This window comes from Argiope bruennichi, chromosome 5 (assembly GCF_947563725.1).
Source record: "Argiope bruennichi chromosome 5, qqArgBrue1.1, whole genome shotgun sequence".
In the NCBI taxonomy this organism is placed as follows: Eukaryota; Metazoa; Arthropoda; class Arachnida; order Araneae; family Araneidae; genus Argiope; species Argiope bruennichi.
The window spans coordinates 134,473,751-134,498,720 of NC_079155.1; the positions used below are offsets into that span (position 1 = coordinate 134,473,751).

The following is a 24,970-nucleotide window of genomic DNA, read 5'->3' on the forward strand; positions in this document are numbered from 1 at the left end:
TAAATTATGTAAAACATTTTCTTTTTTGGTATGCCTTTCTTCTGTGCGAATTCTCAATGTAATATATAATTCTTCAGATAGTGATGTGTGCTGTTCTTTCAGTGACTGCAACATGAAATTTATTATTGCATTAGCTGTTAATAATTTAGAATCTCTCCGAAATAATGCCTCAATAGTCAGTTTTATTGGAAGTAGAGCTGATATAGTTCTGGATATTAAGTCGAATTCACTATCTGAATCATTAATTAACAGGTTTAAGTCGATTATTGCTTTTTGGAATGGATTTCTCAGTTTCAAAAATCGTTCTATCATTATGAGTAAACTGTTCCAACGTATTTTAGAATCTAATATTAACATATATTATGTTTTATTTTCAGTTAGTATATATTTTAGTAATATATCATTTTTTTATAGGGGAACGTTTAAATATCTTAACAATTTTTCGAACTTTATAAATTATAGGAAGCTATTCTTGATGGGTTAATATTCCATCCTCATTAGCAATATGTTCTTCAACAATTACATTGTCATTATCTTCATTGTCGATTTCAATCTCACTCTTACTCTCTTCAATGTCGGAATCCGAAGTTTCTATATCCACAATATTTGGATTCTTCTGTTCTTTATTTTTTGGTATAATATATCTATTATTCCTAATCGAATTCCATGTGCATAGCACAATTGCTGATTTGCACCAATCAACTTTCCAACTTTTTTCATAACTGTTGCTCCATCAGTCGTTATGGATACAATATCTTCTTTCAAGAATAATCCATGTTTCGCTAATTTACATTTAAGCAATTAATTAAGCCATTAATTAGCTAATTAATTTCGCCCGTTAGGGAGACATAAAAACAAAAACGTATACTATTTTGCTATGTTCGCGATCCCTGGACATACAGTGGAAACAAATTAAAAAAATTTCTAGTGAATGCCGAAAAAACGGGTATTTAAAGTTGTAAATATCGGTATTACAAAATTGTACAAATGGCTCAAAATACCGGTATTCAGTATCCCAGTATACCGGTAGTGCAATCCCTAGTGCTAGACGAGCCGTCCAATATCAAAATTCAAAAACCTTAAGTATAGTACGTAAAGTAAAAAGATTTTTGACATTAAATATGTCTTTCTTTAATGAGGTGCAACATCAGGTAAACTTTGAGACACAATCTTAAGCGGGATCAACAAAACATATTAGCGTTGTAACGAAAATTCTAGAAACTTAAAGCCTCTCCTCTCTGTTTCTTTATCATTTGCGAGCAAAAATGGCTAAGAAAACTTTCTTGTTGTACGAGAATTCCTTAAAATTCGATAAAAGAACGGTTTTATTAATTTACACTTAATGAATCATTAGTAATTTTATCTTCTTTACCCACTTTTAAATATTTTAAATTTTTTTCAGGAAAAAAAATAACTTCGCAATATTTTTTACCAGCAGAAAAGACTAGTCAAAAGCAAATAATAGCCATAACTAGAGATGGGAAAAGTTTATGGTTTCTTTTTCAGTAAGAAACTACTAAATTTGTTTTGATTTCCAATTTTACAAAGCAATAGTTAATATAGTAAACAGTGTCACTGATACTATTTCATTAAATGCTAAATTTTTTTTTATAAAGAGAAGGAAAGTGCAAATTAAAAGCTCCAGTGTAAAGGTTTCGCTTTTTCCAAGATAATAACTTTAAAATTCCTTAATATGTAGATAGCAGCATAATTATAAAATGTTATAGTTATATAAAGAAGCTTTCAACTAATAATAAAATTTCATTGACCTTTGAACAGCAGCAAGCAAAATATTAGATAGTTCTTCAAGATGAAAGACTTTTAAAAATAGTTTTGATAAAGAAGTCTTCATTTCATTAATTTTCACAGCTGCACTGGAATATCCTCAAATAGGCTGGTTTTTCTCTTATTTACAGGTTATCGGAATGAAACAATGGCTATTAAACTAATAACTGCAATATAAACTGTTATTCATAACAAATTAAATTCGTAAATTTTGAAATACTTTATATATATGGTATCCGTATATACTACAGCGTCTTTATTTCCAAGAAATAAGAAATGACGAACAACTTTTCCGAGCGTAGTATTTGACCTTTCATTTTCAATTTAATTACAATTTTATAAGCAATTCTGCAAGATTGTTATTTCACACCAACCAAAACGGATAAAATTTACAGATGTTATTTCATAAGACTTTTGTTTTTACTTGGCCAATAATGTCGAGCATTTTTCTCTACTTGGAATTTCCAATAACTTTGTTAAGAAAGAAGAGCGTTGTTTTGTTAATATCATAATTTAAACAAAGAGGTGTTTATATAGTTTTCAATTAGCACGGTAAAAAAAAATTCGATTATTAAAATTTTACAGTAGACAAAATGAGGAAATGATAATGCAAATAAATACTACTAAATAGCATATTCTTTTATTAGTGTTCTGAAAAGTTAAAAATAACTTTTTATTAAAAACTCTGGAGGCCAATACAAAATTCTAAAAGTATTCAATAAGTATGGCACTGGGGTAAATATTCTTCAAGTATTGAAAGTGCTGCATTCATCGCGATATTTTTTGATTTTCAGTTATTTTGATTTTTTATACTCTATTGTTTTTATGGCTCATTCATAGCAACACCAATCTGATTCTGATTTTTGATTCATACAAAAAATTTAAATTTGAAAAATTATGTTCTCTGTGTTAGAACATTTATTAAAGCTCTATTTTTAAAACCATTTTCATACGCATTATTTTTTCTAAATTTTAATAAATTTCATAATTTATTATTTAAACCTCATGAAATTTCAAAATCAGTTTTTTCTGGCATATTCTGTATCAGCCTTTTAAGTGGGAAAAACATTTTTAATAAAATGAATCGATGTTTAAATTCTGAAAATTAAAAATTGTCTTCGGAAATGCACGAAATTTCAGAACTCTATCACATGAGGAAATGTGAAGCGAGTCAAGTTCAATGAAAACATAGAAAAAAATAACACTAAAATAACAGTAAACTATTTAATCCTTCGATGTGAAATAATTGAAAAGACAGATGATTAGATTTGAGTTAAAAAATAAATTAGCTTTTAAAATCCAAGCTCTGATAGTCTTTATCTTATTAAAGTGAGAATTAACAAAACACGGTATGAGATATCTCATCGAATGTTAAACACGAATATTTGCCTGTGCATTGGCGCTCTACAGCTCATGCCATTAGATTTAGAACTTTCCATTCTGATACAATTTACTTTAGGGAAGTGAAATGAATGCTCTGGAATTATTTTTATAAAATTTTATTTTGAATTTAAACCAACTAAAAAAACTGTAAACACAACTGCACAAGAATGATTTTGATATTATTTATAATTCAAAAATTATATTTTTAATGATACTTATTTAATTGGATAATTTTTCACAAATTTTTAAGGCATTGTTTTAAATATTTTTTATAAGCAAATCTTTGATGACAGCTAGTTCTCCAAAAACATTAGATGTATTTAATTTCAATTAAATACTTATGCATCATTTGATATACCTGACTATAAGTAACGTATTTTAAATTTTCAGGTATAAAAACTGTGTTATTTTAAGTGACTTATAAATGTTCTGTTTATTTTGTACAAATCCCACAACGTTCAATACATAATCTTCTCATTGCACCTACCTTTCATCATAGCGCTGCTTCACTCTTTTCCCCCCCTCATTTAAACTAAGCAAATAAACAGAATCCTTCCTTTGTTTCACCGACTAGAGATAATCAAGATGAATAAATATTTGATAAAAAAAGAAAAAGTATTGAATTTCATTGGGATAATAAAAATTCAGTAATGAGCAATCAAAATTTAGGACAGAAATGGCACGATAACTTAATTGATATCATTAAAAGGAAAAAGTTTGAAGTTTTAAAAGACACTATTTTTGTGCAATGATATATTTTGAAATATTTTGGAAAAATGTTAAAATATTGCTTCATTCGCCAAAATTTAATTTCTACTTAAAAATTAAATTATGGAAAATGAACTATCGAGGCGCGGATCAGGAGCATTAAAACATATATCTGGCAAACTGCTTAGCCCTCTAGGTGAAAGGTCCGGTCTATAGGGTGCTAATACACATGTACGCGAGCACACAGTCCTGTGTCATTAGTAGAGATATGATTTGCATCAATACTTTTCATTGTTATAATGAAAGGCAAATATATTGCATTGTTTCATCAAGACTTCAAACCGGTTTTTTCCTTTCTTTTGGCATGGAAAGTAGCATCCATTTAATGCTAAGTTAAATTTAAAAAAAAATTAAAGAATGGAATTTTAATACTATTCATATAATGGGCGAACTTATTGAGAGTCGTAGGTACTAGTTTCTGATAATAAGAGAAAATGTATATTTTCCGATTTATATGTGTTTTTCTTTATTTTTTTCTTGTGATTAAATTGTTTAGAAGAGGACATTGCACGGTCATTACAACCAAATTGAGAAAAAAATGACTTCAAAGCTTTTTAATTAAATGCTTTTTTTAATTTTTGTTTGTAACGAAATGCATACCAAAAAGAATTTTTAAATATTTTCATTCCATTTTTATTAATTAAGAAGCACGTTGTTAGGAGACATAGTGAAATGTTTGCTTAATATGTTAATTTTTTAAATGCTATTTTAACCTTTTCGCTACAAAGCCGGCCCAGTTAGCCGGGCAAATTCTATACCGGCTTGCCAATTTCTGTTTCAAACAAGGGCTGTAGGATGTAAAACGAGGACATAATAACTGGTTTTACATCCTGCATTCCTTTTTTTAAAATGGAAGCTCGCTCAGAAGTATAGATTTTGCACGACCTGTTAGGTTAGAGCGGCAATGAATATGTTAAACGCCAAGGAATCGCAAGAAACCTGAATCGCAGGTGCAAGCTGATGATTGGGGAAAATGTTAGGGAATCATTAAGGAAACAGTAGGCTTTTGGTAACTTTAGCGTTTGATTATTACTTAAAAATGATAAAATTACAATAATGATGATAAATGCTTCTAATTATTTGTACACATAATTAAATTCTAGCTATTAAAAATACTTGAATGCCAAAGTGAAACTCTAATTTATAGTGAAACCAATCAAGTACTAACCATTCAGAAGAATAAACCAACAGCTCAGTGAATCCACTCTAAAATATGGCAAGCCAGCTGAAATGATTTGAAAAAGTATCTAATATTTAAATGAAGCCAAGAACCAGTTTCTCAATTTCAATAACTTATCCAATTTCACAAATCTTTATTTCAATTGAAACTTCTTGATAGCAACAGAGGATTAGGCATCAATGGTCTTCTACCTTAATGGGCTCTTTTTAAACAATTGTTAACTAATGGTATGCCATAGATAATTTTAGAGAGTATACGAAAAAGTTTAGGGAAAAATTTGGCTTAGTTTTAAGAAAATGCAAAAATTATTTTAGATAATAATTTCTATAACATTATTCATTGGTGAAAGTCATCTGAAATCAAAAAGCAACAGCAACAATTAATGAGTTTTGGATATTTTCTGATAACATTTATTGCTACAATAAAAATATTTTGTTGCATAATACATGAGTAAAATTATTTTTCAAAAATACTTTTAATATCCGTGCATGATAAATTGAATACAAGAAAGTACAAAATTTTTTAATGGTCGTCATTTTCTGATTTTTTTTTAAAATCGAAGTCTGAAATACGATTGCAAATATAATTATCAAGCAATGCAAAGTATGTTTTATTAAAACTATTAGTAAAAATAAAGCATTTATGAAATTTTCATAACAAAAAATTATATTTATATTTTGTTGATCTAAACTTTGCAGTTAATATAAATTTTATATTTTGTTTATATAAAAAATTATCTGTATAATAAGCTGTGCATAAATTTTGCTAGGTATTTGAACAGGAAATGACACATTATCGGAATTCTTGAATGCTGATGAAGGTGTAATTTATCGATCTCTTTTAGTCTTAACGCAATTCTTGTATAAGCGATGAGAATTTTAATGAAATGACACGTGAAATGGCCCTCTGTAACAGCGGCAGTCAAAAAATAATGAGATTCTGCGTAAATCGATTGCACTGGACAACATGCAGATTTTAAATTTTCTTTATTGGCATTTCTAATAACATTGCCCAATATATTTTTGCATGACAAAGGTTTCTTTGTAGCATGGTACCACTCTTTACCAATTTCATAATAGTACCAATTTATTATGTAAATAGCAGGCGAAGCCTGAAATAAGAAGCGTTTCTCTCAGTTTCGATCGCATAATCATGGAGTAGTCTTTCTGAAACATTATTTTATTGATTCAATAGCCTAGCTATTAACATTTTAAGAACGCTCCATTATAGGAGCATGTAAAGTACATTTATAATACGTTGAACAACTGTAAAAATAGAATTTTTTTTTTTTTTTTTTTTTTTTTGCGTTGCGTTGTGTTCTGTAAGCATGGACAACTCTATTAGAATTCTTCAGAAACGTTTTTTTATTTCTAGTTAAACTGCTATCAGACGATTTTTCCCAATTCTTATTTCTCTGCCATCTCAAAATTTATTCACAAAAACATATCAATTAATTATAATAATTTATCATTTAACTACCCTTTTTTTAAATCTTATTACTTATTTCATAATTTATACATTACTCAGAACAATTAAAGATATTGAGGTTGTGGGTTGATCTTGCATCTGGGGAATTGTTTGAATGATTGATACAATATCGACAGACGTAGTAGGATGTATGAGACAAAAATGACATTTGTTTGGTTGGGAAAAAAATGCGTTTTATTGAGAATTTGGTTACAAAAGGAAAAAAAACAAAAAACATCAGAATTTCTGCACATGAGAAAAAGAAATAAAAAAAGGTGTTTCCTTAAGCGAACGTCGTTTTTAGTAGAGGGTATGGTTTCCCCGGATGGCCAGCAACGTTGAACACCTTTGAGGCATCGAGTCAATGAGGCTATTAATGAGTGGCTGGGAATTCTATCCCACTGCTCCAGAAGAGCTCTTCTAGTTTTTGGAGAGTTTGTGGGGATGGTAGGTGTCCAGCAGTTCGTCTGCCTAGAATGTCCCAAACATACTCTATTGGGTTCATGTCCGGAGAACATGCTGACTAATCCATTCGAACGAATCCTTCCTCCAAAAGGAAATCAGTCACCAAGTTAACACGATGTGGCCTGCAATTGTCGTCCATTAACATGAAGACATCTCCAATTGCTGTAGTGTAAGGGACTACAATATGTCTCAAGATCTCAGCCCAATATCGGCGACCGGTTAGAACTCCATTTGGAATGATATGAAGATCTACTTGCCCATCAATGGAGATGCCAGCATAGACCATCACTCCCCCACCGCCAAATCTTACACTTTCGTGCCCGAAAATAGGATTGTTTCTATTGTCACGTTCTCTCCAGATGAAAATACGCCTATTATCAGGATGAACAGAAAAACGGGACTCGTCTGAGAAAAAAATATTGCACCATTTATTTCTCCTCCAGTTCACATGCTCTGTTGCCCATTCTCTGCGATCACGACTGTACCTTGCTTTTAACGTGACCCACACCATTAGTCAGCGAGCATACAGATCTATCATGTGAATGTTGTTTCCGATAGTTTGTGTCGAAACTGTGTTGCTAGTAGCCGAGCCATTATCGTTAAATAACGGTCTTCATTGGCATTTTTGCATGTCTACACCCTTGATCTGGTCTTCGATCTGCATTTCCAGTCTCCAAAAAACGGTTCCAGATCCTGGAAATCACATTTTATGAAACTCCGATGGCATCTGCTACTTCGGCTTGTGTTTTTCCCGCCTTTAACCGGCCAACAACTCTCCAACCTTCTTATCCGGTTAAATGACTTCGTGAAGCATCGCACTCAACGCGCTTTACTGCATGTCGATCTTTCTTTTCCGCTTTGTCTTACATTAAGTTGAAAGCCAAATCAAATTCGCTGCCCCTAAAGCGTCGTCTTCGACGTCAAACTCAAAATTTCCATACTGCGAAGTTTGAAAATAAGAAAAATTTGCATTTGTGACTCTTGAAGAGAATTGATTAATCCATAATATTATTTGTCATGATCTGACTCCATGTAAGGGTTTGGAAGCAATCACTCTCCATTTTATATCAAAAATATATCTTTATTCTACACACAACAACATCGCGCACCTTCGTCGTTGGGAGCTACTCTGCATGTATTCCTCCGCGCTCTCTGGTAGGCGGGAATACTGAGTCATGCTGCGCCTCAAGGCCACTTTATAATTAACGGAGATGAAACACACTTCACACTTTGGTGCGCTACACTCTTTTCTTCCATTTTATGCAAAAAAAAATGCCTATACCGTTATTTTATACAAGACTTACAATATCCTTTAATTGTTTTGAGCAATGTATTTGTTTTAACCCGTTGAGGACCATGATCACGAAATCGTGATCACGCGAGTCTCCCTTCACGGCCCACGTTATCAAATACCCGATGAGCCCTTCCGTCCCTAGGGGGCCCACGATTACGCTAGCGCGATTTCTATTTGGAAAGTTTAGTTTTAGTTTTTAAACAACACTAGATGGCGGTTGAACTCTCTTATAACTTTGGAGTATATCTCACAGAGGATTGACCTTCAATATATGCTTTCGGTTCTAACTATTTTTTTTTTTTTACTTGATCTAGGATATTTAAACATGTAAGCAAATGCACGTGTTCGGCTCTTTCGAGAGGATTGGACTTTTAAAGAACCACGATTTATTTTGCTTTGGAATTTTGTTAACATTATGACTGAGTGGGGAAAGGATGGAATCCTTATTGGTTTATGTAGAGGGAATAGATTTTTTTTGTTTGCAGTTTCGGCATCGCTACATAGTCTACAAACTCCATGACAAGTGCCATTAGAAACAACAACAACATATTTGATAGATTTATTGGTATAAACCAGAGGTTCCCAAACTTTTTTTTCTCGTGGACCACTTTCAAAGTTTTACTATTTTCGGTAGACCCCCTGCTGCTACATTTCTACTGTATTCCCAAAACTCCTAAAAAATATCGCCCTAAATTGGGCGTGTCAAGAAGAAAAAAAAGTAGCACATTTTCTTGTGTCCTATTTATTAAAATAATACTTGTGGTTATACAAAATTATAAACATTTATTATTACAAACAATCAACAATTGACAAAAAATCAACAATGAACTCTGAAATGTAAATCAACAATAAAAAACTTTTAATGAGACGGATGTACTTGATGAATTGACAGCAAATTATCAATATTTGGCTTCAGTTTTTTAAGAAGTAATCTCAAATCTCCCCGTTCTGTGATGTTCAATCTGCTCCTATTTTTTTGGTAACAGGTTGGTAACGGCACTAAAACTTCTTTCGACAAGATATGACGAGGGAAACGCTATCAAAAATTTTCTCGCAATTTCCCACAGCCCAGGATATTTTTCGGGGATTTCTGCCTGCAGCCAAAATGTTTTATAGCCTTTTTTAAATTTCACCTTCAGTTCCTCGTTAGTGCTGAGCTCAAGTAGCTCCTCTTGTAATACCACATTCGCCTCTTCCGTTTCATCAAATGGGGTTATGATCCATGGTGGTATTTCCATCGTCAGAATATCTTCAAATCTATTTTTGAAGTCATCATGCAGGGTATTTAAATGTTGAGCGTATGTCTGAATATCATCATCAAGACATTCTATCTGTGACAAGTGCGGAAACTGGGAGAATTCGCGCCGACTAATATTTGGCTTCATTAATTTCAATTTACCAAGAAAAGCCGAAATTACACCCCTTGTTTTTATTAAATTAAGGCTGTCCCCTTGTAACTGAAAGTTAATGTCATTGAATTTTATGAACAAATCTGTTAAGTACGCAATGTCCGCTTTATATTTGATCCGATTTTCTTTTAAATCTGGTGCTTTAGTTTCCGGACACTCTATCATTGATTCGAAAAGTAAGTAAAATCTCAATAAGCATGCACCTTTCGACAACCAGCGTACTTCAGTATGTTAGAGCAGTCGTTGGAAATCTTCATCATTTTCATCGCACAATAGTGCAAATAAACAGGTATTCAAAGCATTGCCTCTTATTTTATTAACTGCGTTAATCACAAATTGAAGCGATTGGTACAATCTATCACTCAAATGTTTCGCTACAAGGTGTTGTCGGTGGATGACACAGTGAATTGCAATTAGTCCTGGTATTATTCTTTTAAGATGACTTATAAACCCACTATATCGCCCGAACATGGCAGGAGCTCCATCTGCTGCCACCGAAATAATGTTTGTAAATGGAATAGATTTTTCTGTAAAAAAAATCACTCAGGACATTAAATATCGATTTGCCTTTAGTGTCCGACTTCCAAAGTTTTTGCGAATAGCAGCTCTTCATGGATTTCTTCGTTCATAACAAATCGAACATATGCCAATTATAATGCTTCATTACCAGGAAAAGTAGACTCGTCCAATTTGTGGTTTGTGCAGAACAGTTTTTAAAACCTTTTCAATAGAGGACAAAATTAACTCTCCTCCGATGGTGTGTGGTTTTCCAGATTTTGCTATAAGCAACGAAATATTGTAAGATGCCCGCAAGCCATCATCGTTACTTTGAGACGTTGAAGCAAACCTACTATTTACGGTAGGTCTCTTTTCATATTTTTCGTTCAATGTTTGAAAGTATTTCAGATATTTACCTATTTTTTCAGAATGACACCTTCTTAGATGGTCTTCGAGCTTCGATGGTTTCATAGAGTCATTGCTGAGAACTGTGTTGCATAAAAGACACATGGGCAATTGTTTGTCTGCCGTTCATGGAAGAAAACCAAATTTCAAATAATCAACACTGTACTGTCGACATTTCTTCTTAGATTCAGCCATTTTCCATATTAGTTGTGACCTGTAAAAAAATGTTTGTTTTTGAGGCGATTTTACCAGAATATGGCTATTATAACACAACAGAATAGAATTATTGCAGTAAAAAAAATGCCCGCGGAAACACTGCTCTTTTAATTAATCGCCGTCGTCGCGTAAATAAATATTTTTAAACAAAAAATATTTAATTACAAAAAATATTTATTATAATCTTCCCTGGCTTTTTGTTCTTTTATAGAAGTTTTGAATAATTTCTAGTATTTAATTTTTACTACATAACTACCTACTACACTCAAATAGTAAAACGAATATAATATGATTGATAAATTACAATATACAATAAAAATATGTATAACAAGTAGGCAGATACTTACTTTTTCCGGCACTGCAAACACTGACATCGATTCACTCACAGTCACACTTTTATGTTCAAAATCCAGGAAACATATGAGTAACGTTTTGTTCTTGGCATTCGTATTTATACTAATGTAGATTGCAAGCACAGCGCAAGTCGCATTTCATCCCTTTGCAGGGACAAAAACAAGCATCCCGGACGAGCGGGCGCACGGGCGGCACTTTGCAAGTCTCGACATGTGGTGTACACTTGTACTATTATCTATTGCTCTATTCAATTCTGTGTTTGATCTGAGTCTCGAATATTTTTGAGTACCTACCTAGTGAATGATGCTACCTGCCTACGTTGATAGGTAAATCCAAGCCAAAATTTTTGTTCTTTATTATGAAAACCAGAAAATTTTTCGTGGACCCCCACTTACAACTTGTGAACCCCTGTTTTCTTTTCACGTCTACTTGGACCCCCTGTGGTCTCCTATGGACCCTGGGGGTCCACCTGGACCACTTTGGGTATCTATGGTATAAACAAACAGCTTTCTGAAAATGCATGCGTGATTTAAAGGGACTCTGGCGTTCTTGTTGATTGCTTCGGTTTTTTTTTTTTTTTTTTTTTTTTTTTTTTTCGTTTGGTAAAGTGCGTTTAGATTCTGTAGCTGGGGGTGAGAGTGAAATATTATACATTTCTATATTTATAACTTTGTTTTAATGGGTATAATATTTGTTTTCGTGGGTATATTTGACCCACGAATTTCTTCGAAATTGAAAGCAGTTGCTTATTCCATTCATTTCTATTAATGCTATGATCTTTATATAACTACATATTAAGTAGCAGCATATTACAACCGCTATTTGTGAAATGGATGTCATTACATTTAAGTGATGATTTTGTATGAATTTAAAAAAAAAAAAATTGGGCTTAACTGCGAAAACTGAGTGTTGACGCTCCACTTCGGAGCGTTCGGGCCTATGTGTTATGCGCTTCGTTCTCCACCCGCTGGTCCTGAAGGAGTTAATAATGCATTGTCATGAGAAGACTAACAACAAAATTTTCTTGACATGTACAGATATCTATTAAAGAATTTTGCGTCATGAAATAATGCAGTTAGAATCACAGCCTCATTTCCAATAAGACTCTCCTTACGTTTTTTATCATCAATTAATTTGTGATTCAGATTTTTTTAAACTAATTAATGAGCGGAACAATTTTTTTATTGTACACTTAAAATGATTTCTTCTACTATTTTAACTAAACTGGTTGCGAAATTTTAGGAAAAGAAAATGTTAATTGAGAATAAGAGGAAAATTTTAAAATAATTAGAGGTGCTTTAGAGGAAAATTTAAAAAATAACATTAAGATAAATAAATTAAGCCTAAAACTTTATCAAGCTACGATATTTCAAATTAAAGATGTAAGTTTACTTCAATTTTTTTTAAAAAATTAATTATAACAAGTTAATTTCATTAAATTCAAATTGTATAGCTCTGCCGAAGCTAGAGCTATTAGTTGTATAAACTGAACAAAAGTCAATTGTTATTATTTAATAATTTTTGGAGTCGGAAATCAAATCCTAGGTTTTAAAAAATTAAATAAAAATCATGAAATGTAAAAAAATTGAAAAGGAATATAACGAGGCTATTATATTAGTATTGAAACTGAAAATAGAATTAAATCAAAAATAATAAATGGAAAATAAAAGTAATGGTTTGAGTACGCGTAAAAACGACAAGTAAAATCAACAATATGTTTTAAACGTTAAAGTTAAAAAGACATTGCCAGAACTAGAAATGACACTATTTTTAATGAAGTCTTAAAACTGTTTCGGTTGAAACTTATTTTAACACAGTGCAACAAAACAGAAATTTAACATTTTAACCAGAAAGAAAAAAAAAATCTGTTAATTAAAAAAAAGTCAGATTTTTAGAATTTTTATTTAATAATAAAAATGGTAAATTATGAAATTTATATTCCTCCCTCAAAGAATTCTTTATAACTTTTAATTTATAATATAGGTATTTCAAAAATTAAATCAAAAAGTTTTAGTTTTGTAATTTATTTCACATTTATAAACTTTTCATATATAGCATGATAAGTTCATTACCTGGATACATCTGTAAATTGCGCAATGGGACATATAGGAATCAAAAATAGCTAAAGCAGTTCACAAAGCAGACTGTCGGATCGACGACTTCCAAAGTTTGCTCATGATTGTTTTTTTCAATAGTATGTGTCGCGAAGAGATGGTTTTTAAAATTTTTAATTTGGATTTTCAAATTAAAATATTAATTTCTTTATCCAAAACCTCGAAAACATAAAATTGCACAGCAATCCATTTTACACAGATTTAAAAGTTTAAAAAAAATCAATGATTCTAATTTTACTGCAATTTTTTTTCTAATTTCAATTTTCAAAATTATGCTTAAATATGTCAATAATTTATTTAAATACATTAACACTATTATACTTACAACAGTCACTTTTCATTATTTTGGAGTTCGCGTTTAGACATACTAGTTTTAAGACGATATTAAATAAATTTATTTTTTGTGTTTTCACAATATGATAAATTTATAAACTTTTTAAAATAATACGAAGACGAGTAAATCAATGTGAAAAGTTTATAATTCGACGATGTTTTGAAATAAAGTTCGGAATTTCTTTAAAATTTTAATAGACTTTTTTTTTGTGTGTGTGTGATTCCTGAGAGCCTTAGATGCATGCATTACGCCGATTATGTAATCGGTTCGTACTGTCTAATGATATTGAATAAAATCAACATATTATGAAGAGTAATTGTCTCGAATCTGAATCATGTGCCTGGGGAAGTACCGTATTGTTGCCTCCATTTATACCCAGAGTTATAAAAGAATTTATTGCTTGCATTTCGTGCTCTCCCTTATCCGACTTGCATTAAAGAATACTTGTCTTGAGAATTAATAACGATTTTATACTACGATACGCAAAAGCATTATGCGTGTTTAAGTTTATATACGAATATTATCTATTAGGATATTGGGGGAAAAATTAAAATGTTTTCTTTTAAATTAAATCTTCTGCAGACGAAGAATTAATTTTTTTTTCTTTATTTTTCAAATATAATAGTAAGAATTCCTGTAATTCTTTGTGGTCATCAAAGGGTATTGCCTGCTACTTTACTAATTCGAAATAAACATGAAAATTGCAATTAAAATTTTATAATAAACTAAAGAGTAAAGCTTTCTTTAATGGGGAGCCAACATATTACCCGGAGAGGAAGAGAAAAACTAATAGCTTAGGTTTCGTTAGGAGAGTACAGTATATGTTCTATCCGAAATAAAAGGTTTATCTGGGATTTAATTGAATTTTGTCCAAGTAACTTATTTCCTACAAAAAACCGTAAAGAATATTACTATAATATCTTTAAGACATTTTGATATTTTTATTCATTGGTTCTTTTAGACTTGATAAATTCATAATGCAGCTCATAAATACAAATGTCTGATGAGATTTGATAAAATTGTTTTTTATTTCAAATCAAAAAAGTCAAGAAAGAAGTTTCACATATGCAAAAAACAATTTTATGATGAAAAAATATTTTGCAAACTCTAACTAATTTTACAGTTCTAAAGAAATATTTTTGTTTAATCTGAAAAGCAATTTTGTTTGTTCGTTTAAAATGCGATTTGCTTCATGAAATGCATTTTGGTAAATATAAATATCTATCGAAGCTGTGATTCTTATTAAATACATCCAGTGAATATTTTTGCAGTTTTTTTTTTGTGTGTGTGTGCTCACTTCATTGGTATTGCTAAATAAAAGCCAATAAGCACACACTTAGAAAATAATTCTTCGGTATCATCATCAACAAACGAAAATTGTAGAACATTATTTTATCTCGAATAATCAAGATATAAACATGTTTATCTTAATGTTGATTTCTTTCTTCTTCTGCCTTTTTCTTTCGGTAGTGCCAAAGTAATACGATGTTTTCCAAGCATTCGAACATAGCAGCTAACGACAAACCAAGCCATAAGCCCATTTGACCTCCTACTTGACTGAGAACTTCAGAATCTTCGAACATCGGCTTCTGCTCGTAGGTCAGTTGCTCCAATGTATCGTAATAGACTTTAAGTTTCAGCTTGGTTTCTCTTAATTCTTCAAGATTAGCATTTTTATATTCTTCTCCCAGATTTTCCGATCTTGCAGGCCAAACTCCGCTAGATATTTTCAATTCGTAGCTAACAGATTCACATTCCAAAGGACAATCGCATGTTATGTTATATTTCACTTCGAGGTCCTCCTCTTTCTGACCTTGATAAACGCAACATAGTTCACTGAGATTGGCGAAATTGCAATACCTCTCTGCATACAGAGCGCCAAAAGGAGCTGAACAAGAGCAGTGCTTTGACACTTTCTTTTTGTTACATATGGTATCACAATTTCTTTTGCTATCACCTTTTTCATATTTCTTGCAATGGTCCTTATAAGGATAAGGCAATCTCTTCATAGCTTCTAGAGACAAACCCAAAACTGTTTCAAATCCTGGACTAACATTGATTCCTTGGTCTTGGGGTGTAGGTTCTTGATAAGGATCATGAATGACCACTCGAGCCCCCACAGATTTGCTCAGCCATGTGTATTCTGGACTCTGCACATCTAGTTCCAGAGTGAGTCCAGAGTTAGGACCTACGAAGGAGGTCCTAAGAGGCTCTTTGGTTGCGTTGGCTTTGTTGAAAGTAAAGCAGTTGCCATACATACCGTCAGGATGGAGGGTGAAATCAGTGTGGGAACATTCTTCACCATTAAATGAACAGGACTGAATGAAGTCCGCAATTTGATGTCCGTAATGAAATCTTGAAGAATCATCCAGAGAATAATAAAGACTAATGAACTGAATGCGCTCCACGAATTCATCGCTCAGAGTTGTGCCATTTTCTTCGAAACAATAAGGGGAGTTCCAAGTAACGGCTGTTTTGAGATCGTTGGGTCCTGCATAATATGGTCCAAAGCAGTTGTTATGCTTAATTTTCCAAATGACGCAACCAAGATTTTTACTGCGCACTGCGTTTAAGTTGCAGATAGTGACTCCTGGAAACTTTTGGTTGAACCAGTTCACCGAATCAATGTTGATAACAACTGGATATTCGTAATACGCAGACAAATATCTGTAAACTTGTGAGCAGCAACCGATAATTCCTCCAATCAAAATAAAAGCCCAAAAAACTTTTCGCCTGGTTGTGTTAGAATTACCAATTTGGCTCAAAGCATAAACAGATGATTTCTTGAAGAAGGATGAAGTCAATTCACTATAGCTCTTCGGTAATGGCGAGTCGTCCTTGGTTATTTTTCGGTTAGAATTGGTATTCCTTTTTCTGAACGGTTTAGTTCCATTTCCATAGTTCCTTTTGTTCATGTCAGCAATGCCTTCATCTGCATCGTATCGGGAATATAAATTATTGTAAACGTTGGCTCTTCCCTGACTTTTCGAATTATCTTTGTCAGAATTATTGAAACCTGTATTTCCATCTTCGTCTAAAACGAATATTTTCCTTTGCCCTTCGTATGCTCTTTGGATATTGTTATACATGTTATCGGAACTACTTCCAATCGAAGAAACTTCGCTATCTAATTCGAGACACAAAACGAATTTTACAACAAAAACTCGGATTGCTTTTGTTTTTCCTTTAATCTCAATTATACATTAAAGTAGCTTTTCACAATTAAAATCAAATAACTTAGTAATGATTGCAATTTTTTGTGTTATTATGAATAAAAGGATATAAAAATTACTGTTATTAACGAATATCTAAAAGGCAATTTGTATTTTAATTTGCATGCATTTTCCACCCTAAATTCGTAACATCGATTGATGAAACATATTCGTCATTTAGTGGAAAAATATTTTAATGCGCTTCCTTTCAAATTGACGGCACGATCGAAGCCATCCCCATGGTTACCGTATTGATAATAGAATGTGCTCTTTAAACTGCTTCCAACAAGTAACATTTTTTTTACACATGATCTACGATTTCTACACTGTCAATATAATACACGCTATTACAATTTCCACGCACCCATTTGCCATAGGGCACAAAGCAATTTCGTAATCATGAATCAAGGACAGAGGTTGGGCAGTCAATCCTCTTCTTTTTATTACATTTCGTAATTGGAAGGTTTTTCTTTGTTGTTCTATTCCCGTTTAAAATCGTTCTTCTCTTATCGATTGTTTTCGTGCAACGTATATTCTGATTAAATGAGGGTGGAAAATACAATTTAAAGCGAAATTTCTGAATGGTAATAAACTGTTTGGAGGTTTGGTAGAATATAACTTGCATTTCAACATTTATTGCAATCTACTAAATTAATCTTATTGGCAGCACGTGAGACTTTGTTCAGCTGATACATAAAAATTGAATTTTTGTTTGTTCTTACCTTATGCGTTACCGTGCACTTCGACCGATTGCGATGAAACTTGATCAACTCATTGCTTGCACCTGCACGAAGGGTATAGGCTTAATATAGTAATGATATCTAATATATAAAAATTGAATTTTTGTTTGTTCTTACCTTATGCGTTACCGTGCACTTCGACAGATTGCGATGAAACTTGATCAACTCATTGCTTGCACCTGCACGAAAGTAATATTTTAAAATTGACAAAAACAAACAGTAAACGGCAAATGGCACATTTCTTTGAGAGTTAATCGTACATTTATCAAACAAATAAAATTATTATGCTCGAAGAATCGACAAATGATATTTCGGTTATACAAGCGTGTATCGTGCTGATTGCTTCCACAAAAAAATATATCCCCAAACTTTCGTCACTTAATAGATCTACCAGTGCAGCACCTAGAAATAAGCCAATTCGAACTTCTCTAACTAACTAGGAACGATAAGCGAACAATTCGAATTGCAAATTCAAGTGCTTTATAGATTCAATATTAACATGCGGCAAGAATCGAAAGACAACGTTTATATGCTACCTGATCATGCGCATTAGAATCAAAAGACAAATATGCAGCGGAAAGTCGATTGGAGAAGATGTGCTCATTCCACGCACTCTCATTATTCCCACCGACATGCCTTTTGATTTCATACGACTGCAGTTCCTCATTCGACTTGCATTCTCGATGACCATCAGCAAGTCGCAAAGTCAATCAATTCGGATGTGCGGATTGAACATAGAAAATCCGTGTTTTTCACATGACCACTTGTATGTTGGATGCTCACGAGTTGGACAGCCAAGATATTTGTTGGTTTTTACTGAAAAAACGAAATATTGTCACCCTAAAGTAATTGACTAATAAAGTAAAAAAAAAAACTGAATAAATATTATTTGTTCTTCTCCTTTATGTATTATTAAATTTCATTGAATGTATTCATAGCCGATAAGAAAATAAATATCATTCTTTCTGTTATTTGTAATAAAACAAGACAGTTAATTAACAGTTAATTTGTAACAGTTAACAGTTTGTAACAGTTAATTTGTAACAGTTAACAGTTTGTAACAGTTAATTTGTAATAAAACAGACATTTTAAATTTCAAACAATCTTTCCAAAATTATTTCTTCCTCAGCAGCAACGCATCGGGTACCAGTTAGTCTATAATAAATTTACATGTACCCAAACGCTTTGCTAGTATGACTATTGATTTTTGCAATTTCGTTAATAGCAGTAAACTGGCTAGATTGAATTTAGCTCAGTAAGATTAAAATTCAGTTTTGAAGGTATGATAGAGCTGTTTGAGATGAATTTTGTAAATTAAAAAAAAAAATGACGTGGACTTTAGTGCGACTTTACTGACTCTCAAAACTTCAGCCTCGCTAGCGGTTGCTGCCTTCTTTGCTGTTCACGCTCGCTAGGTTTTTCCTGTTGGATTTCATACGCACCAGTGGGGAAAAGAAAGTATACAAACGAGAAGACATTGCAGTCTTTAAAAGACTGAATTAGATATTTTGACGAATCTTTTTCGATTATCGCAGAATTCGAAAAAACATATTTATGGTATTAGATTTCTCCACCGCTCTTTCTCTCTGTAATCTGTGTATACGAACTGGAAATTAATTTCAACTTGACGGATGCCATTCGATATGGGGTTTTTATATAAAACTGGTTGATTTAGATCCCTTTTTGAATAAAAATCAATCTCGAGAAGCCCTATTTGTCTGCCCGTCTGAGAAGAAAGGAGCATAGTAATTGCGACGATCAAAGAGCTGAATAAAAAAAAAAAAATTAAAAATGGTACACAGATTTAGCATTAAAAATGGAGATTTTAATCCATTCCAGCGGTCGTTGCCAACATGTTGTTTTCCATGGATGTTAACGCGATAGTTCAAAAACGCCATCACTTAATGAATAAAATGTGGCATTTGACCTTGTAGCTAAAATTGTAAGCATTTATCTAATATTGGTTTCAATTGGTCAAAAAAAAAGGAGCCCAAAATACATATTATGTTTTTTTTACTATATGGTGAAGCTCAAATAGTTCATATGTGGGACTCTGAAAATAAAAATCAGAGCATTTTTGTCTTTCACGGCATTTCGAACTGCCCACGATTTAATGCGAATGCATAGTATTTATTCTAGAGAATATGCAACAAAGTTTCTGGAGGATCACTCTTTTCGTTTAAGTCGGATCTGCACAGCGAATTATTTATTCTGAATTTGGTCTCAAACCCACCAAAATGCAGTACGTAATTAAGAAGGCCTCGGGAACCATATGAGATGGCTAATGCACACAAACCTTTATTCTAACGAATTTTAGTGTAATTTTTATTTTATTTTATGCTTCCTCTTTCGGAGTTCCAAAAATGATTTTATTAAAATGTCGAAATGGCTCATTTTGATTTTTTACAAACAGTTTGGTTATAAAACTCTGTAAATATATAATTTCTTTGCCATGAATATGTCATTTTTGAAAGTAGAACGGAGAGAGCTGAAGGAGTCTCAACACGCTTTTAGGGAGAACACTTTGATCTCATGCTCTTCGGTTCTGTTACAATCAAATGCTAGATAACTGCTTCAATTGGTTGAATACATATAAACATTTCTTTCACTTCCTGCACTAAATATTATAAGAATGACTGATTAAAGGTCGTAACGTATTTTAGGATGATGCTTATTAACATAGATTTATGGTAAATTTCTTTGTGGGTTACAACATTTGCTTTCTAGAAATTACCATAAAATAAATAATAAATTCTTATGTATTAAATTATATAATTTCTGAATATTTATATTTATAAGGTCTTTCTAACCCTTTAAATTCACACCTGTACCTATAGCAACGTGGATGTGCTGAATTCATTGAGACAGGTTGCAAAGCCCCTCGAGACGAAATAAGGAAGTTGCGAAAAATAATTGAATACAAAAATAAAGAAGATCGGCCAAAAGTAGCAATTGGAAAAAATGTATATTAAGCAAAATAAAAACACAGGAAAACAATTCATGGAGTTTTCTGTCAAATTAGTGGAGATATTTGCAATTTAAATTATGAATTATCCATAACTTGAAAAATAGGCATTGTCCTAAACCTGAAAAAAATGTATTCTAATGCATCATCATGCGATTTTCTCGCTTTAAGCAACGACAACTTGAAATTTAAGCAACGAAAAAAAGTAAACAGAAATTAAAATAATAAAAAAATCTAAGAAATTCACTCGGGGAGGAGATCTGAGGATGTATTTTTCATTGCCTTCTCAATTCATTTTTTAATATTGAGGAATTTTTGAAATTCACATTTCATAATAGAAAATTCTTCTTTTAGCTAAATAAAATAAATAGGATTATTAAATACGTAAGTTGTAACATTTCCCAATACTGATAAGACATTTACAGCCAGCTGCGTCGACGCTGTTAAATACTAAACTCCTCGAGATAGCCAGATGGTGGATCTTTTCACCTGGGTGGTCTCGCATCCGTTCATTAGCGACTACAGTGAAAGACCACATGTGGAATTCCTCGTCCAAGAGGTATTGATCGTACCTTCAAAGAGAAAGGGGTGTCCAAACATCTGGATGCTAAATGTTTCTCATTGTGAAAAGACTATAATAACTCCGTGTTCCAGAATAGTCAGTTGTGAAAGGTGAGTCACACAAAGGACCTTCCCACGACCGATTGGCGCCGCTGAGAGAGCATATTGCTGAACCCCGATTGGCCGAAAGAGAGCTCAAATGACCAATGTAAATTAAGAGGCGGAGATTGTCGCCGAAATAAAGTGCAGAGATTTTTTTTAAGAGGAGAGAAGAAACGAATTGCAGGCGGACCGTTGGATTACGCCCACGAGTTCGGAGTCCGAGAACCAACTGAGCTTCAAGAAAGCCTTTGACTTTGACTGTTGTATCTCCTAGTACAGGTGTAAATAACTATTTATTTAACCAAGATTAGAACAAGTTTTTTTTTGTATATATAGGGTTGTAAAATAAAGAATAGTCTGGAAATTCTGCTTCGTTATTTGATCAGTCTAGATCAAGACATTACAAAATGTATGTTTGTTAGAAATACGTATATAGAAGCACTTGAAACTGGATATTCAGAATATCTGATTTATATTCCAATTGGCATGAATTAAGATTTCTTTTTGAACAAAATAGGAAATAAATATTTTTTTCATTTTAGGTTACGGCCATCATAAAAAATATTATTCCTTTCCGCGCTAAAATTTTTTTCATTACCCTATGATGCTAAAAAAAATCAGTATTCCGAAAAGAATTTATTCCTTTGCACACGGATGGTGACTCTCACTCAAGTCTTTGCATCATTTTGATGTATTATTTATTTATTTAATTTTGATTGTTAAAAAGGCCTGCAGAGTAGTAAGAAGATGCGAATTAATTCAACTGGGGAATTCAGCTTAGAACGATTGTATGTATTTATTTTTCCGAGCAATGAACAAGCCTTTGTATTAGGTGAATAATTATGCATCGAATTACTTTTCCAATGCAAAAGGTTAGTAAGAAAATGAGATATCGCAAATGGAGTAATTTGATGCGTAATCATTTTACGATGATTACCCTATAAATTTTAAAGAATCTGAAACCAGAAAATGTCGGAACCTGACATAGCAGCGTTTCCCACTGATACATAATTAGCTCAAAACAGCCACTCAGATGATGATTAAAAAGATTTATTATTACATGCCAACACTATGCCTTTTTTAAAGAATTCCACGGTATGTTAGAAAATTACGATGCACGACTCTTTCAAATCAAGAACGCACTGAAATGCAATTTAGCTAAAAGTGAGATATAAATATTTCTGCTTTTATTTTCAATTGATTTCATTTGATATTAATAATGCATCTATAAAGAGCTTACGAAATATTAAAAAAATAATGCAAAACAGAGAGAGAGAGAGAGAGAATCGATGAAATATGTCAATCAAATGTGTGTCCATGTTTGTGATAACATAAGATTTGCATGTTTCTGTGATAAAGGGGACTCGATGGAAAAAAAATCCTGGGGCACGCGCATCTTTTTGTGGATTCCATTAATCGCATATAACGAATAAAAATGCAAAGCATTAGTGAGGTAAAGCAAAAGATAATTTAAAAATGGTTGAGATTTATTATTTATTCAGTGATGACCCAATCTATTGAACAATTTAATTTCTGCTTCCTTTTTCGATATACTATGTCATAATTTATTTTTATTTAATGCGCTTTTCTATAATTGGTAAACCGCTGCTTGATATTACGAAATTTTTCTGTTTCTTTTCTACTGGTATATTGTTACGGGTTTTCCTCAGCCGGGTTCTTTTGATAGTGGGTGTATGGTGTGAGAACACAATCAATAGGCCTCAGGAGAAAACAACATTTATTTACATGAAGAGACGAACACAAAGAAAACGAATACACAGACGACAACTATAGTACTGTGCGAATTAATTGGGACAAACGTATTTTTTAAGAAAATTGTTCCTTTCTCGAGGATTTTCTGCCATAAACCGGTTTCAACTGCATTTTCTTACAACGCGCGACTGCCTTTGACTATTCTAAACCGGTTTTACCACGTGATCATGGCATTTCTAAAATTTTCCCCTTCACTTGCTGTAAGCTGACGTGTATTTAAAAAATAGATATCACTTCCAGAAAAAGGGCTAGAATTGTTACCCTTAGTCAGCATACTTCTATGACCGTGAGGGATATTGCTGCAGCAATTGGAGTTGGAAAATCCAGCGTTTCTAGGATTATTAATCAGCAAAAGAATTTTGGGGCAGTGTCTTCAAAACGAAAGAGTAAATGTGGACTCAAACACAAGACCACACCTCAAACAGACAAATTTTTTGTACGAAATAGTACAATGCACCCTTACAAAACAAGAAGAGATCTTCAGAGAGAATTGTTAGTTACTGGTGTGAGTGTGAATTCAAGGACAGTTCGACGAAGGCTTATTGAATCTGGGAGATTTGCAAGAAAACCAATCGAAAAACAGTTGTTAACACCTCCAATGAAGAAAAAACGTTAGGATTGGGCTAAAAAAATATCAATCCTGGACTGCACAAGATTGGAAGAAGGTTGTATTCAGCGACAAAAAGCATTTTCTTGTGCAAGGGTTTTGACCAAGATTTGCCAGGCGAAGTGCTGGAGAACCCATCAGGGAACAACATCTTATTCAGACAATTAAGCGCCCACACAAACAGATGTTTTGGGATTATTTTACTTCTGGTGGACCTGGCAGCTTAGTGCCAGTTGAAGGGATGGTGAACTCTAAACTTTACATTTCTATAATAGAAAATAAAATCATGCCTATGATGCAAATGTTCGCTGGTGGTGTTGTTATCTTTCAAGAAGATCTTGCTCCATGCCATACTTCTAAGCTAACAACGATTTTTTTTCGAAAGCAGAAAATAACGGTTTTGGATTGGCCTGGTAATTCTCCTGATGTAAATACTATTGAAAATTTGTGGAGCATTGTAAAGAGACGTGTGAGTAAAATGGACTGTTCAATAAAGAAAAGAATGATTGAGAATGCTATAAAAGTTTAGTTTCTTGATGACAAGATCAAAAATTTATGTTCTAATTTAGTGGAATCTATGCCAAATCGTGTGCAGGATCTCATTCAAGCTAGAAGGGGGGATATTTTGTATTAGATTGCTATACCATGCATGTAAGTTAACCTATACTAATTAAACAACTTTTGTGTTTGTCCCAATTAATTCGCACAGTACTGTATTTACAGCCGAGACGAACACAGGACATTAGACAGTATTCCACAAGTAGTAATCGTCTACAGCACACGAATTGACCAGACAAAATCCAGAAAGAGAAGGAATCCTCGGAGCTTCGCTCTACGGTCTCTCCAACGGTTGAACTTCTCACTGTCTCTTCTCGCTTTAGCTGCCGACTCACTGCTTCTTACAATTGGCTACTACACAAAAGATACGACGCTGCTTCCACAGTAGACAACAAAATTCGGCACACAGCAGTTCAGCACTCGTTCCAAGCAACGTTGGCACTCCGCTGTTGCTTCGCCATCCTCTCGAAGACTCCGACTATAATTCACGACGACCACTCTCGACAACACCACAGTTTGCGAGTACCGGCCTTTTATAATTCCCGGGAGGTGGGCCTAGAATCTTCTAGATCAATCAGACGTATCTCGGTTCCTAATGGACGGAATGACCAAATTCTTGAAGTTTCGAACATTATCCATTTTGTCGCCAAAGTCTTCAAATTCGTCGACAAGCTTTGGGATCACTGGCAGTATCCGACAGATCCGACAGCATCCAATATGGATGACTGTAAAACTGTCTTTCTTATGTAACCTGTAACATAATACCTGTAACAATATGTA

General features: G+C 32.9%; 1 protein-coding gene across 1 annotated transcript; it reads right to left on the reverse strand.

Annotated features, from left to right (window-relative positions):
* Window positions 1-14,849: 14,849 nt before the first annotated feature.
* LOC129968424 (FMRFamide-activated amiloride-sensitive sodium channel-like) lies at window positions 14,850-16,761 on the reverse strand. The gene has a single exon (XM_056082281.1). The coding sequence runs from the start codon at window positions 16,759-16,761 to the stop codon at window positions 15,100-15,102; it is 1,662 nt and encodes a 553-aa protein (XP_055938256.1). The 3' UTR covers window positions 14,850-15,099.
* Window positions 16,762-24,970: the final 8,209 nt, after the last annotated feature.